Raw genomic sequence first — 18,267 nt, 5'->3', positions numbered from 1 at the left:
ATATACTCTACATGTATATATTATATATTTATGAATGCAATATATATGTATATATTATATATATATATATATACACAACATATACATATGTATGGGTATACACGCTTATCTTATCTTATCCTTGAGGCAATTTTGGTAAATTTTCACTTCTGGGATATTTCAACATTTCATGTAATAAGTATAATTTCTCTCTTACACTGTTTTTACATGGCTTCTCCTTTGAACTATTCAAGACCTATCTCCAAAAATAACTTCTTATCTGTACATTTGTTAACTATAATGTTGAGCTTAATTTTATGCATCTTCTGTACATTTGTATATTTTCCTTAAAGACAGGCCTATTTTCAGCCATATAACAATATGAAAACTACTCTGTAAAGTGAAAATTATACAAACAAAACAAAACATAATAAAACAAAAAAAAAACACACCAAGACAAGTGAAGAAAACACAAATCCAACTCTGCCAGTTATAATGGTGGAAGTCTTTTGCACACCACTGCTGAGAGTAAAAGTAATATATTTGTTATTCTAAGAAATGTGAATGTTTCTTAAAAATGAAAGAGAAGCTTATCTTATGAACCAACAAACTCGCAGCTGCACATCCATATGAATGTACAAAATGAAGATGCCAAGAATTTTAGCACCTCCACGGTTGTTGAAGCACTACTCAAGTTCCAAGATACAGGATCAACCAAATTGTCTATTACAGGTAAATGTGAAAATAATGCAGTGTGTCCTTCAATTTAGAATACTGTTCAAAATTCAAAAGCAGAAAACTATGCAATATCCAACAGCTTGGATTAAAGTTGATCCCATAATTCTAATTATATAGGTTAGTCACAAAAGTAATACAACACATCTAATTTTCCCCACATACAGTATATAAAATAGTCTAAATCATAGAAGAAAATGATAGTTTCCAGGGAATGGAAAAGAAAATTGTACTTTTACTAATCAGTGGATACAATGTTTCAGAACAACAGATAATCTCAATAGATTTATGGTATAACAACGTAGCTATCGCAATTGTAAGGTTTTATAAACTTAAAAATAAGGCAGCAATTTTCATGTTAAATGTTCTTTTTGTAAGAGAAAATTTTAGAAATCAATTTTCCATTACAAGCGGTCATATTTCTGGATTCTCTACTCTGTTGAAGTCATCTATTTATCTGTCCTCATGCCAATACCTATTTGTAAACTATTGAAAGTTAGAGCAAAATTTGAAATCATGGATTGAAACTTCAAGCTCTTTAAATTGTGTCACAGTGAAGTGCTTATCCACACTTGCTGTCTCTTACACGTCTGAAATATATATTTTTCCTATTCATTGGTCATATTTTCCTGCTTTATTGCATGCCTATTTATTTATTTTTTGGATATGTACTGTATTGAGAATTTTGGTCCATATTTAGGACTTGTTCCAACTTCTTCAGTATGGAAACACATTAATTTAGTCAGCTAACTTGTTTAATATGCTTGTTTCTTTACTGGATTACGGTTTCTTTTATTATTATTTTTTGTTGTTGTTGTTTTCTTTTGTTTTTTTTTTTTTTGCTAAAACAATCCTCTACAATAAAAGATCTTCTGGAGGTATCTCCATCCCTGATCTTAAGTTGTACTATAGAGCAACAGTTTTAAAAACTGCATGGTACTGGCATAGAAACAGAATGGTGGATCGATGTAACCGAACAGAAGACCCAGAAATAAACCCACACACTTATGGACTCCTATTATTTGACAAAGATGCCAAAACCATACAATGGAAAAAAGACAGCATCTTCAACAAATGGTGCTGGTCCAACTGGATGTCTACATGTAGAAAAATGAAAATAGATCCATACTTATCACCCTGCACAAAACTGAAGTCCAAGTGGATCAAAGACCTCAACATAAAACCAGACAGATTAAATCGGCTAGAAAAAAATTGGGGAATACCCTAGAACTCATTGGTACAGGAGAAAACTTCCTGAATAGAACACCAACAGCACAGGCTCTAAGAGCAACAATCAATAAATGGGACCTCATGAAACTGAAAAGCTTCTGTAAAGCAAAGGATACCATCATCAAAACAAAGAGACTGCCTACAGATTGGGAAACAATCATCACCAACCCTTTATCTGACAGAGGACTCATATCCAGTATATATAAAGAACTAAAGAAGCTGAAAAGCAGCAAACCAAGTAATCCACTTAAAAAATGGGGAACAGAGCTAAACAGAGAAATCTCTGTGGAGGAATATCGAATGGCAGAGAAATACTTAAAGAAATGCTCAACATCATTAGCCATTAGGGAAATGCAAATCAAAACAACCCTGAGATTTCACCTTACACCCATCAGAATGGCCAAGATCAAAACCTCAGGTGACAATACATGCTGGAGAGGTTGTGGAGAAAGGGGAACCCTTCTCCACTGCTGGTGGGAATGTAAACTTGTACAACCACTCTGGAAATCAATCTGGTGCTTCCTCAATATCCAGCCATACCACTCCTGGGCATATATCCAAAAGAGGCTCAAGTACACAAAAAGGACATTTGCTCAACCATGTTTGTAGCAGCTTTATTTGTAATAGCCAGAAGCTGGAAACAACCCAGATGCCCCTCAACTGAAGAATGGATGCAGAAATTGTGGTACATCTATACAATGGAGGATTACTCAGCAATGAAAAATAAGGAAATCATGAAATTTGCAGGTAAATGGTGGGACCTGGAAAGGATCATCCTGAGTGAGTTGTCCCAGAAGCAAAAAGACACACACGGTATATACTCACTCATATAGACATACAACATAGGACAAACCCACTAAAATCTGTGCATCTAAAGAAATTAAGCAAGAGAGAGGACCCTACCTAAAACGGTCAGTCCCCATCCTGAAAGGCAAAGAGGATGGATATCAGAAGAAGAAGAAAACAGGAAACAACCTAGGAACCTACCAGAGAGGACCTCTGAAAGCGTCTGCCCTACAGACTATCAAAGCAGATGCTGAGCCTGATGGGCAACTGTTGGCAGAGTGAATGGAATTTTATGTAAGAACTGGGAAATAGTAAGAGCTGGAGAGGACAGGAACTCCACAAAGAGAGCAACAGAACAAGAAAATTTGAACACAGGGAACTTCCCAGAGACTCATACTCCAACCAAGTACCATGCATGGAGATAACCTAGAACCTCTGCACAGATGTAGCCCATGGCAGCTCAGTCTCCAAGTGGGTTACATAGTAATGTGAAAAGGGACTGCCTCTGACATAATCTGAATGGCCTGCTCTTTGATTACCTCCCCTTGAGGGGGGAGCAGCCTTACCAGGCCATAGTAGAGGACAATGCAGCCACTTTTGATGTGAACTGATAGACTAAGATCAGAAAGGAGAGGAGAACCTCCCCTATCAGTGGAATTGGGGAGTGGCATGCATGCAGAAAGGAGAGGGAGGGTGGGATTGGGAGGGGAGGAGGGAGGGGCTTATGGGGGGTTCAAAATGAATAAAGTGTAATTGATGAAAAAAAAAAAGAAAAAAAAAGAAATGGTAATTTAAGAACCTTAAATGACTTTCAAAAGTGGAGGAAAACATGGAGTTAGTCAATTTACGTGGAGCATGTCTTGCCCCTGGGGGCAATGGTCTCCTGAACCTACTCAGACCTCGGACACCACCACTGCTAGTTCTACAACTGATGCAGGAAGTTCCAGCGAGGGGGTTAAGGCTTCTCATAATATTTCCTATAAGCTCACACCTGTTTGTTTATAACCCCCATTTTTATTCATTGATAGCCAGATAGAGCCAAGTAATTGTGGTAATTATACTTGCTTTTTTTTGCCCAATGCTGGAATGCTAGTGAATTTAGGTATGCCCTGGTTACTCGCATGCCTCACTGGGTGCCTCTGCCTGTTGATGCCCTTCACGCTATGACTCTCTTCAGACAGAAAAGGGATCTTGGAATTACAGCCGCCATTGTTACTGCCATCTCATTGGCGGCTGTTGGAGCTACCACCACGGCATTAGCCATGATTCATACTATGCAGACTGCTCAGACCCTAAATAATCTTTTAGCCAATGTAGCTCATGCTTTAGATGTACAAAAAGGATTTAATGCTCAACTAAAAGGAGACTTGATGGTGTTCAATCAGAGGATTGACCTCTTGCAGGAGCAAATTGATACCCTATGGCAAATCGCTCAACTTGGCTGTCAATGGAAGTATGCTGGACTTTGTGTCACTAGCATACAATATGAGAATTTTTCCTGTGCTGCAAATCTGTCTAAACAATTGTCTAGCTATATTTTAGGTAATTGGACTGAAGAATTCGATACTATGATGGAGCAGCTGAGAGTGGCCATTGTTACGGAAAATTCTACCAGAGTGGACGCAGGACTAGCCACAGGATTATCATCATGGATTGCTGCAGCCATGAATCATCTGAAGGAATGGGTGGGCATGGGAGTTTTAGCAGGCTTTCTGGTGTTGGTCTCCTTGGTTTGCCTGTGGTGTATATGCAAGATTAGAGTCTCATAACAGCGTAATGCAGCCATGATCATTCAGGCCTTACAGCCATGGAAGCAGGACCGTCTCTCCAAGCATGGTTGGCTACCATAAAAAGCTAAAATGTTATGCTCAAGATGCGAGGCTAAACACTGCACTCAGGGTCAGCTGCTTTCGACCCAGAGAAGAGCATGTCTGATTGCATGCGGGTTGATGCCCCCGGTCCCGCCTCTTAGACGGGTCTGATGATCTTTGGGTGGATGACACCTAAATGAACATCAGTACAAAGTCTCAATTTATTTCTAATATCAGAGATCAGACCTCTACTCTTGCCTGATGCATCTAAAACAAAAAGGGGGAACTGTAGAGAGCTGCGGAATGCCGCACCTTAAAGATGGAGCTGGTTTCTGCCTTCCACCTTCCCGATTGTGAGTGCTCTCTGTCACAAACAACTCCATATATGGCTAAGGCTGAGGATCTGGCTTCCTTCCATGTATGTGGACCTATCTGCATTGCCCACGAGGCACGCTGGGGTTGGCTACCCAGAGGCTATTTTAAGCTGTGGGCTGGCTTTCCCCAGTGTCAGAAGATTGTTCAAGGTTCCTGAATAAACTGCATTGAAAAGAAAAAATAAAAAATAAATAAAAAAAAGAAAAGCCTCAAGTAGTCATTACCAGGGAGCTAGTTTAACTCTGAAAAGCTCTCCCCATTAAAAGCACACATCAGGCATGTTTGCTGGATTCTCTGGGTATTCAGTAAGATACTGTTCCCTTGGCTGGCAGTATTTCAAATATTTCCAAGGTGCATGTTTTATTTTAAAACAATTTAGCTTACTGATACCTGATAGGCTTTCTTTCCCACCTGGTGTAACTTTACCAAAATATGATTATCTTGGTTGTTTAGTGGAATACTTAATAAGAATTTAAGGCAATTGTGTAGTCATTTTTCTTTAATAATTGTCTCATCTTTGGAATATGTTTTTCCAAATTCCAACTCTTTTATTTATTTATTTTTATTATTAGTTGCATTTTATTAACTCTGTATCCCAGGTGTACCCTGCTCCCTATTCCTTCCCAACTCTACCCTCCCTTCCTCATCTCCTCCCTGCCCCTTTCCAAGTCCACTGATTGAGGAGGACCTCCTCCCCTTTCATCTGATCCTGCTTTATCAGGTATCTTCAGGACTGGCTGCAATGTCCTCCTCTGTGGCCTAGCAGTACTGCTCCTCCCTTGCGGAGTGGGGAGGTCAAAGAGCCAGCCATTGAGTTTCTGTCAGAAATAGTCCCTGTTCCCCTTACTATGGGAAACCAGTTGGTTACTGAGCTACCACAAGCTTTGTCTTTGTGTGATGATTAGTTTCGTTAACACAAAAACAATAAAACCAAACCTTTGAAAGGATATACAGAAAGGATACCATTGCTTTTTTCTTTTGATTTAGAATACTTCCATGGTTTATGCCATTGTTGAGAAGTCTGTATTTTGCTGCTTTGTTTAATTTGTTTTATACTTGACTGCAGTGGGAGGACAAATGCAGTACTAGTTACTCTATCATGATCAGGAGTAGAACTCTTTCCAATTTATTACACAATAATGTGACAGTGTCAAAGTCAAAATACAGAGCTGTAGAATAAATCACAACTCAATTTTATTTATGAACAAGAGCTCAGTGATCTTTAATAAATTAATGTCAATTGATTCCAGCTATATATTAAGGAGTAATAGACTGAAATCAAATGAAAATTATTTCAGGATTTCTATAAAATGATTCAATGTTATGGAAGCTTAGATTCATATACACAGGTCAAGAAAGAAAATTGCTTTTTTTTTTCAATAACAGCTCTCAATAAATCTTTGACATACAGTTAATAAAAATAAATCTTTTAGATAATAAACAATAGTTATCTCAAATGAAAGTGAGTACCATAAATAACAACTTTTGAGATAATATGAAATAAAAGAAAAGAAAGCTCAATGTCATTACAAATATCCATCTAGCATTACTTTTACCAAGCTTTTCTGAAAAACAAACAAACAAACAAACAACAGAAAATCTTGGACATCACTGCAAACATGTTGCATTTATTTACATTAAAATATAAATGTTTGTGACAACCAGTGATGAAATAAATTCAAAGATGGAGACAGTTTTAGATTTAGCTGTTTTAAATGTTGTACCGGTTGTCATTTCACCAACAATGTACATATACATTCCATATATTTCAGACTATTTTTCTTTCTGTTTGTCATTTAACTATGTTTTCTCCCATTCATTCAAAAATTGAAATAATTTTTGGTCACAATATAATACGGATGTCTGCAAGGTTATAATCTAGATTATCAAAATTAATGGTAAGTTGATATCATTTCTTAGGAAAGAAGTGTATACATTGTGACACTGATAAAATTTTTATTTATATTCATGAGGAAAGTAAGTCCATGCACTGCATATATGTAATGCAAAAACATCACTCAACTTAATGCAAAAAATAAAAAAAAAATTATTGTTACAGTTAACACATTCATCTCTTTGAGGAATATACAGAGACAACTTTTTTCACAAAGTGAAAACAGAATTAGGAAAGAAGGAATCAAAATAAAGAGAAAAGTGTTTTAATGATTATTTATATTAGGAAAAATGCAATCATTTTTAATTTAAATTTATTTATATATTTTTATTACAATGTATTCCCTTTGTTCCCGTGCCGCAGCCTTCTCCCAGTCCCACCTACTGCCTGCTTCTATGCATTTCTTTAATGCCATAGAAAGCATTTTAATGCATAGACTGGAAAAGACAATGGATAACAGAAGGCACATGTATAACAGACCACTTATCGGGTTGTGCTAAGATGGCTGGAAGTTAGTGTGAATGCTATGTGAAAGTGTGCTCATGAAGAGAACACTGACTTAAAGTGCTCGCTCTCTTTTCTTTCAAGTTAATATTTATCTCAGCTGCTTTTCTATGGCTGTGAGGAGACTCCATGCATGATAAAGGCAACTTAAGAAGAAAGAGTTAATTGTTTTTATAGTTTCAAGGAGTGACATTAGGACAGAAAGCATGGCAGCAAGCAGACAGGCATAACATTGCAACAGTATCTGCAAGATTTTATCCTTATCCAAAAGTAGTAGGCTGAGAGATCTTCCCTGGAAATGTCATGGTCTTTTAAAATCTCTAAGTCTCCCCTAGTGACACACCTCCTAATCCTTTCCAAACAGATTCACCAACTGGGGACCAAGTATTCAAACTTATGAGAGTATAGGGACATTTTTATTCAAACAATCAATGTACTATTCACAATTTTTAATAGAAATACTTATAAAAGTAACATGTTGTGGCATATATGTCATTGATAGCTACAGAGAAAGATAAAGGAAGATCACTGAAAATTGAAGGCAGATTGGTCATCATGGCAAGATTCAGGCCAGACTGGACTATAAAACAATTTTGGTTTTGGCCCAAAACCAAAAACAAAAATTCCAGTGAAACTTTTCTAATTTAACAAATTGACTTTATATTTCATCTCAGGTAAAGACTGAGGTAGAAACAGGAAATGAAAAATTGCTGGCATTAGAATACAGACATTTACAAATGAAAAAGAAGAAAAAGATGATTAACGTGATGAATCATAAATTGTAAATTATTTTTAAAACTAAGTTACTGCTGCATGCTATGTATGAAAACAAGTTTTAGGCAAACGGCTTAATATATAAAGGCTAAATTATGTACCTGATGTCATAAAATCACAAAACAAATTTAGAGGGAACAATCATCAGATTAGAAGCATAGAGACAACCACACCAATGGATAAGCCATTTCCTTCTTTTTCCCCTGTTCTTTAATTCCTTGTAACTTTTTGTGCCCTCAACATTGTGAATTCTATAAATTATAGAATATTTATCACCATACTTGGCTTCCAATATTTCTTTTTACATTGCAAGGGTCCAGGTAATATTTACTTATACTTGCCTATTAAACAAGTGATGAATCATCTTTTGATTTTAGTCTTACTTTTTTCTGCTTTTTATTCTTTTTTATTATTTTTTTATTAGTTACAGTTTATTCATTTGTATCCCAGCTGTAGCAGCCTACCCCATCCGCTCCCAATCCCATCCTGCCTCCCTCTTCTTCTCTTATGCCCCTCCCCTAGTCCAATGATAGGGAAAGTCCTCCTCCCCTTCCATCTCACCATAGTCTATCAGGTCTCATAAGGACTGGCTTATTTGTCTTCCTCTGTGGACTAGTAAGGTTGTTCCCCCTTCAGGTGAAGGTAATCATAGAACCAGCCCATGAGTTTGTGGTCCCTGGTCCTATTATTGGAAAACCCTCTTGGATACTGAGCTGCCTTGGGCTACTTCTGTGCAGGAGTTCTAAGTTATATCCATGCATGGTCCTTGTTTGGAGTATCAGTCTCAGAAAAGACCCCTGAACCCAGTTTTTTTGGTTAAGTTGCTCTCCTTGTGGAGTTCGTTTTCCCTCCAAGTCTTTCTATCTTCTCCTTCTTTCATAAGATTCCTTGCTTTTGCACTCTGCCCAAAGTTTGGCTACGCATCTGAACATAGGTCTTGACACCCTGCTGGGTGGAGTCTTTCAGAGGCCCTCTGTGATAGGCTCCTGTCCCATTCCCTGCTTTCTTTCTCTTCCTATGAATGTCTCATTTGCCTTTCTGAATAAAGATTGAGCATCTTACACAGATTCAATGCAATTCCCATCAAATTACCAACACAGTTATTTACAGACCTTGAAAGAAAAATTATCAACTTCATATGGAATAACAGGAAACCAAGAAAAGCTAAAACAACCTTGTGCAATAAAAGATTATCTGGAGGTATCTCCATCCCTGATCTCAAGCTGTACTACAGAGCAATAGTAATAAAAACTGCATGGTACTGTCATAGAAACAGAATGGTGTATCAATGGAACAGAATAGAAGACCCAGAAATAAACCCACACACTTATGGAAACCTGATTTTTGACAAAGATGCCAAAACCATACAATGGAAAAAAAATAGCATCTTCAACAAATAGTGCTGATCTAACTGAATGTCTACATGTAGAAAAATGCAAATAGATCCATATTTATCCCCCTGCACAAAACTAAAATCCAACTGGATCAAGGACCTCAATATAAAACCAGGCACACTAACCCTGTTAGAAGAAAAAGTGGGGAAGAGTCTTGAACTCATTGGCTCAGGAGACAACTTCCTGAACAGAACACCAACAGCACAGGCTCTAAGAGCAACAATCAATAAATGGGACCTCATGAAACTGGAAAGCTTCTGTAAAGCAAAGGTCACTGTTGTCAGAACAACATGACAGCCTACAGACTTGAAAAGGATATTTACCAACCCTATATCTGACAGAAGGCTGATATCCAGAATATATAAAGAAATAAAGAAGATAAAAAGCAATAAATTAAGCAATCCAATTAAAAAATGTGGTATGGAGCTAAACAGAGAATTCTGTTTAGAATTCCTCTGCCATATAGAATGGCAGAGAAACAGATACTCAACATCCTTAGCCATCAGAGAAATGCAAATCAAAATGACCCTAAGGACTGAACACCTAAAGAAACTAATCAAGAGGGAGGACTGGCTAAAATGTTCAATCCCCATCCTGAAAGGCAAAGAGGGACAACAGAAGAAGAAGAAAACAGGAAACAAGTTAGGAGCCTGCTACAGAGGGCTTCTGAAAGGCTCTGCCTTGCAGACTATCAAAGGAGATGCTGAGACTTATGGCCAACTGTTGAACAGAGTGCATGGAATCTCCTGAAAGAAGTGGGGAAATAGTAAGATCTGGAGAGGACAGGAACTCCACAAGGAGAGCAACAGAACCAAAAAATCTGAGCACAGAGGTCTTTCCAGAGACTCATACTCCAACCAAGTACCATGCATGGAGATAACCTAGAACCTCTGCACAGATGTAGCCCATGGCAGTTCAATGTCCAAGTGAGTTCCATAGTAATGGGAAGAGGGACTGCCTCTGACATGAACTGATTGGCCTGCTCTTTGATCACCTCACCCTGATGGGGAGAAACCTTACCAGGCTACAGAGGAAGACAATGCAGCCACTTCTAATGAGATCTGATAGACCAGGATCAGAAGGAAGAAGAGGAAGACCTCCCCTATCAGTGGACTTGGGGAGGGGCATGCTTGGAGAAGGGGGAGGGAAGGTGGAATTGGGAGGAGAGGAGGAAGGGGTTTATGGGGGGATACAAAGTGAATAAAGTATAATTAATAAAAATTAAAATAGGTTTTTTGCATGCACCGAGAAGGGAGTCTGAGCTGCGGAGGCACTAACAATGGACACCCAGAAAGACGTTCAACCCCCAAAGCAACAGCCAATGATATATATTTGTGGAGAGTGTCACACTGAAAATGAAATAAAATCCAGGGATCCAAACAGATGCAGAGAATGTGGATACAGAATAATGTACAAGAAAAGGACTAAAAGATTGGTGGTTTTTGATGCTCGATGAAATGGGAATTTAGGAGTGTCTTCATTTGCCCCATTGATGTTTTTCTTTATTGTATAGTTTTTGACTTAGCTTAATGAAAACGACTGTATACCTATTTCATTTTAGAAATGCTATTGTATTTTAATACTTTGTATAAAGGAAATTTTGGTTCAACATAGTTTTTTTGTTCTTGTGATCTCAATGACAAAATTGTTTTCCCCAAAAAAAAATTAAAATAAAAAATATTTTTAAAAAAGAAGTTTGGATGGTCCCAGAAAGCAATTCAAATAAAAGTTATTTGCCATCGCATTTCCTAACTTTCCCAGTAAAACCATGTAAGTTTTCCTCCTCACCTATCCTCTGCCTCCTGGAAATAAAGACACTGCAGTAGGTTTATTTATTTACCTAATTTATTATCCTTATACTATGAGATAATGGAAGGAAATCATTCAAATAACCAACTAGTCAACAAACAAATAATGATGTGCAGAACGAGTGGGGATACAAGAGGGAAGTACTCAAAACAAACAAACAAACAAACAAACAAACAAAAAAACTACCCTGAGATTACACCTTACACCCATCAGAATGGCTAAGATCAAAACTCAAGTGACAGCACATGTTGGAGAGGTTGTGAAAAAAAGGGCACCTTCCTCCATTGTTGGTAGGAATGTTAACTTGTACAACCAAATTGAAAATCAACCTGGTGCCTTCTCAGACAACTAGGAATAGTGCTTCCTCAAGATCCAGCTATACCTCTCCTAGGCATATATCCAAAAGATGCTCAAGTACACAACAAGGACATTTGCTCAACCATGTTTATAGCATCTTTCTTCATAATATCCAGAACCTGGCAACAACCCTGATGTCCATCAACAGTGAATTCTCAATAGAGAACATTGAATGGCAGAGAAACACTTAAAGAGATGCTCAACATCCTTAGTCATCAGGGAAACGCAAATCACAATGACCCTGAGATTTCACCTTACACCCATCAGAATGGCTAAGATCAGAAACTCAAGTGATAAATCATCTTTTTTGTGATTTTTTTATTAATTACACTTTATTTCACTTTGTATCTCCTCCATAAGCTCCTCCCTCCTCCCCTCCTGATCCCACTTTCCCTCTCCCTTCTTCATGCATGCCTCTCCTCAAGTCCACTGATAGGGGAGGTCCTCCTCTCCTTCCTTCTGATCTTAGTCTATCAGATCTCATCAGGAGTGGCTGCATTGTCATCTTCTGTGGCCTGGTAAGGCTGCTCCCCCACAGGGGAAGGTGATCAAAGAGCAGGCTAATCAGATTATGTCAGAGGCAGTCCCTCTTCCCATTACTATGTAACCCACTTAGACACTAAACTGCCATGGGCTACATCTGTGCAGGGGTTCTAGGTTATCTCCATGCATGGTACTTGGTTGGAGTATGAGTCTCTGGGAAGACCTCTGTGTTCAAATTTCCTGGTTCTCTTGCTCTCCTTGTGGAGTTCCTGTCCTTTCCAGATCTTACTGTTTCCTACTTCTTACATAAGATTCCATGCACTCTGCCCAATAGTTGGCCATAAGTCTCAGTGTCTGCTTTGATAGTCTGCAGGGACTGGTAAATATTTTCTTGTAATACTACTTTATTGCATCATTGCATAAACATTCACAAGGGACATATAAAAGGACTAGTATCTTAATATACAAAGGGATATATATATATATATATTTCTAGATATTTGTCTTATAATATATTGCATTGTAATGTATTGCCATTGGCTACAAAAATACATGTTGATCTTTGTCTGTGATGATTGTTTTAAAGCCATCACTTAGATGCGGCATGCTAGGTTACTATGTAATTCTAACCCGCCAGTTTTTACATGAGATATGAGGAAATGATAACAATGTATTAGCCAGTAACAGACGTGCTTCAACTGAAGCTATTTTATAAAGACTGATTGTTCTGTGTCCAAATGTGTTTTTGTTATTTTTATTATTGTGAAATTTTATAATGGTTATTAGATACTTTAAGTTACATGACCTATACTTCACCGGAAGACAAGTACAGCCATTGTTGAGGTAGTGAAATGATACTAAGGAAGAGTTTTCAGATGGGCCATGGAAGTCCTCCAGTTCACAGAGAAGGTGCAAGCACCACATAAGGGTAGCAGCCCTGACTTTGGATAAAATGTCTCTTTTTCCTCTGATAACCACTGAAGGTTCTGATCTACTGTGGAGTTTATTCAGTTGTGCAGACTCATTTGGACAAAGTATTCACAACTTCTATGGAAACCAGAGAAATGGGAAGTAGAATATAACTTAGTGCTACAAACAAGTTCTAAAAGCACATATTATATATTTGAAAATATACTGATTTCAAGATTTACTATAGAACTATAGAAAAAAAACATATGATATTGGAATAAAAGAAGTTTGATCAATGGAATTGAATTGAAAACTCAGATACAAATAACAACCCTATGGTACATGGTTTTGAAAAAGAAACCAGAAATACATAATGGAAAAAAAGAAAGCATCCTCAATGTATGTTGTTGGTATAACTGGATGTCTATATGTAGAAGAATGCACGTTGATCCATATTTATCACCCTGCATAAAACTGAAGTCCAAGTGGATCAAAAACCTCAACATAAAACAGAATATACTGAACCTAATAGATAAAAAAGTGGGGTAATAACCTTAAACTCATTAGCACAGGAGAAAACTTTCTGAACAGAACATCAAGAGCATAGGCTCTAAGAATAATAATGTATAAGTGGGATCTCATGAAACTGTGAAGCTTCTGTGAGGTAAAGGACATTGTCAATAGACTAAAACAACATCTACAAATGGGAAAAGTTTTTCACCAACTGCATATCTGACAGAGAGTTTATATCCAAAATAAAGAACTCAAGAAACTAAGCATGAACAGACTAATCTAATTAAAGAATGAGATAAAGATATAAAGAGAGTTCTCAGTAGAGGAATCTCAAATGGCTGATACACACTTAAAGAAATATTCAAAGTCCTTAGCCATTAGGGCAATGCAAATCAAAACTACTTGTGATTCTACCTTATCCCTGTCAGAATGGTTAAGATTAAAATCACAATCTCTTTTGGAGAGAATGTAGAGAAAAGAGAACACTCCTCCATCACTGATGGGAACGCAAACTAGTACATCCACTAGACAAGGTTTCTCTATGTAACAGCCCTGGTTGTTCTTTGCTCACCTTGTAGACCAGGCTGGACTTGAACTCCCACAGATCAACCTGCTTCTACATCCCAGGTGCTGAGATTAAAGGTATGCACCACCAAGCCCAGCAAGATAAATTTCTTAATGTCTCTGAGACATGAGTGAATTAGCTATCAATTTCATTAAAACCACTGTTTTGTGGGGTTAGGATTTGAGATTATATGAACATAAGGCCTAAATTAAATTATATATATATATATTTAAAAATATATATAAATATATATAAAAAACAGTAACTTTAAGTGTCAGTGTCATTGTTTTATATTTACATTAAGAAATAAAAATAAATACAGTCAAATTCCTATTGTTTTGGTTGATTTTCTTTCAACCCTAGTTTGCTAGGGTTTCAACCCTAGTTTCTTTCAACCCTAGTTTGCTAGGGTTGAAAAAGCTTCTGAAAAAAGATCAAATCCTCTTTGTAAAGTTTTAGAGTTCAAGCACTCAAAGGACCACCAGCCTAAAATAAATGCAGACAAGCTTTTCCTCATCTGTTTGGGTGAGTTTTTTTTTGTATTTTTTCTTTATTAATTACACTTTACTCACTTTGTATCACCCCCATGGTTCCCTCCTTCCTCCCATCCCAATCCCTCCCTTCCTCCACCCTCTGCCTGCATGCCCCTCCCCAAGTCCACTGATAGGGGAAGACTTCTTTTCCTTCCTTCTGATACTAGTCAATTAGGTCTTATCAGGAGTGGTTGCATTGTCTTCTTCTGTGGCCTGGTAATGCTGCTTCCCCCTCAGGGGGAGGAAATTAAAGATAAGGCCAAGCAGTTCATGTCAGAGACAGTCCCTGTTCCTATTACAGTGGAACCTACTTGGATACTGAACTGCCATGGGCTACATCTGTGCAGGGGTCTTTGGTTATCTCCATGCATAGTCCTTGGTTGGAATAGCAGTCTCAGGAAAGACCCCTGTGCTCAGATTTTTTTTGGTTCTATTGCTCTCCTTATGGAGTTTGAGTGAATGTTTTTTATGTTCTTTATTTCCCTTCCTCCCAGACTGCTGGGTTTTTTGGCCACCTCTGCTGAGTAATGACATTTACATTTTTTACTTTCATTAAATGGCAAATGAATCACATTTATTAAAGAGAACTCCATCTGTAATTTTTAACACATAGGTGAAAAAAAAGATACATATTTTTTTTTCACCAAGATAAAGTACATCCTAAACACTGACCAAGCAAATGAGATCGGAGAAGACTCAAACTCAAAGAAAAGTCTGTTTCTTGATGTTACATGTGTTTGAACACTGACTGGGTAGCAGTTTCTCTCCATGTGTTTTCTCAGATGCTGGTGGTTCATGCGTGCAACATTCCTCATGAGATAAGTAGTATTTTCAATTCCTAGTACCCGTTTTGTTGATCATGAAATGGAGATGCAAGTCACTTAACAACTGCTAGACAGAGGCCAACTACCAGGAAAACTCTATTCCATTCTTTATTGATAGTGAAAACTAAACTCATATTAAAAAAATTCACAAAAAAATCACATGATTGAATACTCATTATTTTCCTAAAATTTCAGAAATGATTTTTTATTAGTTTTTCAACCTCTTAATGTAGAGCTGTGTGTAACTGATGAGTGTCACATAGCTGTGTCAAACAGATTCCTTGTCATAATTAAATTCAATGATAAAAAGGAAAAACAGAAACCTTTTTTAATGAAATGTATTTTAATTGGATTACGTTATCTATCTACTTATCTATTTATTTATTACAATTTATTCACTTTTTATCCCAACTGTAAGCCCCTCCCTCCTGTCCTCCAAGTCCCTCCCACCTATCATCCCTCTTCCTTCCCCTATGTGCTTTCCCTAGTCCACTGATAGGGGAGGACCTCCTCTGGTTCTCTCTGACTCTAGTCTGTCAGGTCTCATCAGGGGTGGCTGCATCATCATCCTCTGTGGCTGCACCCTCCCAGGAGGAGCTTATCAAAGAGCAGGCCACTGAATTCATGTCAGACACAGACCTTGCCTTGCTAAGGAACCCATTGGAAACTCAACAGCCTATGAGCTTCCTCTGGGCAGGGGTCTTGGTCCATTCCATGTATGTTCCTTGTTTGGAGTATCAGTCTCTGCAGACCCCCTGGGTCCAGGTATTTTGGCTGTTTTGTTCTCCTTGTGGAATTCCTGTCCCTCCAGGTCTTTCTATCTACCATTTCTTCCATAAGGTTTCTTGCACTCTGCCCAAAGTTTGGCTATGAGTCTCACTATCTCCTTTGATACCCTAATGAGTAGAATCTTTCAGACCCCCTGTGAAAAACTCCTGTCCCGTTCCTTGTTTTCTCCTACTTCCCATTTCTATCCTGTATGCCCTTCTGAATGAGGTTTCACTCTCTTCCATAAGGTCCTCTTTATTGTTTAACTTCTTTAGCACTATAGATTTTACTATGGAAAAAACACAAACCTTAATTATTCTGAATTAATCTGGAATAAGTTAAAGTGGAAATTGTTGATATTTCTGTTATTATTTCTTTTTAAAACAGAATATTTTGCTTCTGTAACATTTTATCATGTATTAGTTTCCCTCACCATCAGAAAGTGCCTCAGAGGTAGGGGGAGCCAGCATCTGCAGTAAGCCACAAGAGTCTAAAAGGCAATTAAAATGTCAGACTGATTCACTAATGTTAATTTGTACTCTTTTATATTACTTTGTATTTCTCAAACAATCTAAAGAATCATATTTAACTAAAAAAAATTTAGTCCTAAACAGGAAAGAAAATTCCTTTATTTGGAGAAGACCTTGGCTAGCCACCCCCTTATGACTGATGTGGATATCTATCTTTGAAAGTAAATAAAATTAGTTACCACCAAGCTTAGAGTGTGTATTTTAAAGACATTGTCAAAATAAAATTTTCTTCCACTAAGTTGATTTTCTTGGGTTGTCATAGCAACTCAAAACTGACTAACATATCTAGAAATGTGTAGAATATAATTCAGTAGCAAATTTTGTTATTTGGTAACAATAAAAAAATCAAAGGATAGTGTATCATGGTAAAATTCAAAGAAAAAATATCTTTGAAAAGTAAGAGCTAGAGCAATAAGACAACTAAAGGAGATCAAGGGGATACATATTGTAAAGGAAGAACTCAAAGTATCACTATTCACAGGTGATATGATAGTATATATGAGTGACCCCAAAATTCAACCAGAGAAACCCTTCAGCTGATAAACATCTTCAGCTAAGTGGCTGGATACAAAATTAACAACAACAACAACAAAAAATTAATAGCCCTCCTGTATACGAAAGACAAAAGGGCTGAGAAAGAAATTAGGGAAACTAGACCCTTCACAGTAGTCATTAATAACATAAAGTACCTTGCTGTAATTCTATCCAAACAAGTGAAAGACCTTTTTGAAAAATTCTTTAAGTCTCTGAGGAATGAAACTGAAGAAGATATGAAAAGATGGAAAGATCTCCCATGCTCATGGATTGGTAGTGAAACAGTGAAAATGGCCATTCTGCCAAAAGCAATCTACAAGTTCAATGCAATTCCCATCAGAATACCAACAGAATTCTTTACAGACATTAAAGAACAAATCTCAATTTCATGTGGACAAACAACAGACTCATGATTGCCAAAACAATCCTGTACAACAACAGATTGTCTGGAGGTATCTCCATCCTTGATCTCAAACTATACTGCAGAGCAATAGTAATAAAAACTGCATGGTACGACATGGAAACAGAATGATTGATCAATGTAATTGAAGAGAATACCAAGAAATAAACCCACACACCTACAGATACTTGATTTTTGACAAAGAAGCCAAAACCGTACAATGGAAAAAAAAAAAGACAGCATCTTCAAAAAATGGTGCTGGTCTGACTGGATGGATATATATATATATATATATATATATATATATATATATATATATATAAAAATGCAAATAGTTCCACATTTATCATACTGCACAAAACTAAACTCCAAGTGCATCAAAGGCCTCAACATAAAATCAGACAAGCTAAATCAGTTAGAAGAAAAAGTCGGGAAGAGCCTAGAACTCATTGGCACAGGAGACAACTTCCTGAACAGAACACCAACAGCACAGGCTCTAAGGTCAACAATCAATTATGGGGTCTCATGAAACTGAAAATCTTCTGTAAAGCAAAGGTCAC

At 37.3% G+C, this 18,267-nt stretch overlaps 1 protein-coding gene across 1 annotated transcript; it reads left to right on the top strand.

The window, feature by feature from the left end:
- The first annotated feature begins 10,731 nt into the window (after window positions 1-10,731).
- Window positions 10,732-11,117, top strand: LOC110543377 (DNA-directed RNA polymerases I, II, and III subunit RPABC4-like). Its single transcript, XM_060378691.1, has one exon. It carries the CDS (start codon window positions 10,762-10,764, stop codon window positions 10,936-10,938), a length of 177 nt encoding a protein of 58 aa, XP_060234674.1. The 5' UTR covers window positions 10,732-10,761; the 3' UTR covers window positions 10,939-11,117.
- The last annotated feature ends 7,150 nt before the right edge of the window (window positions 11,118-18,267 follow it).

Source organism: Meriones unguiculatus, chromosome 3 (assembly GCF_030254825.1).
Source record: "Meriones unguiculatus strain TT.TT164.6M chromosome 3, Bangor_MerUng_6.1, whole genome shotgun sequence".
Classification (NCBI taxonomy): Eukaryota; Metazoa; Chordata; class Mammalia; order Rodentia; family Muridae; genus Meriones; species Meriones unguiculatus.
Note: the sequence above shows the minus strand (reverse complement) of the source record. Positions and strands in the feature narration are given on the sequence as shown.

Excerpts from the sequence above, each read along its gene's own strand:
- LOC110543377 (XM_060378691.1), top strand. The coding sequence starts at position 10,762 with ATGGACACCCAGAAAGACGTTCAACCCCCAAAGCAACAGCCAATGATA.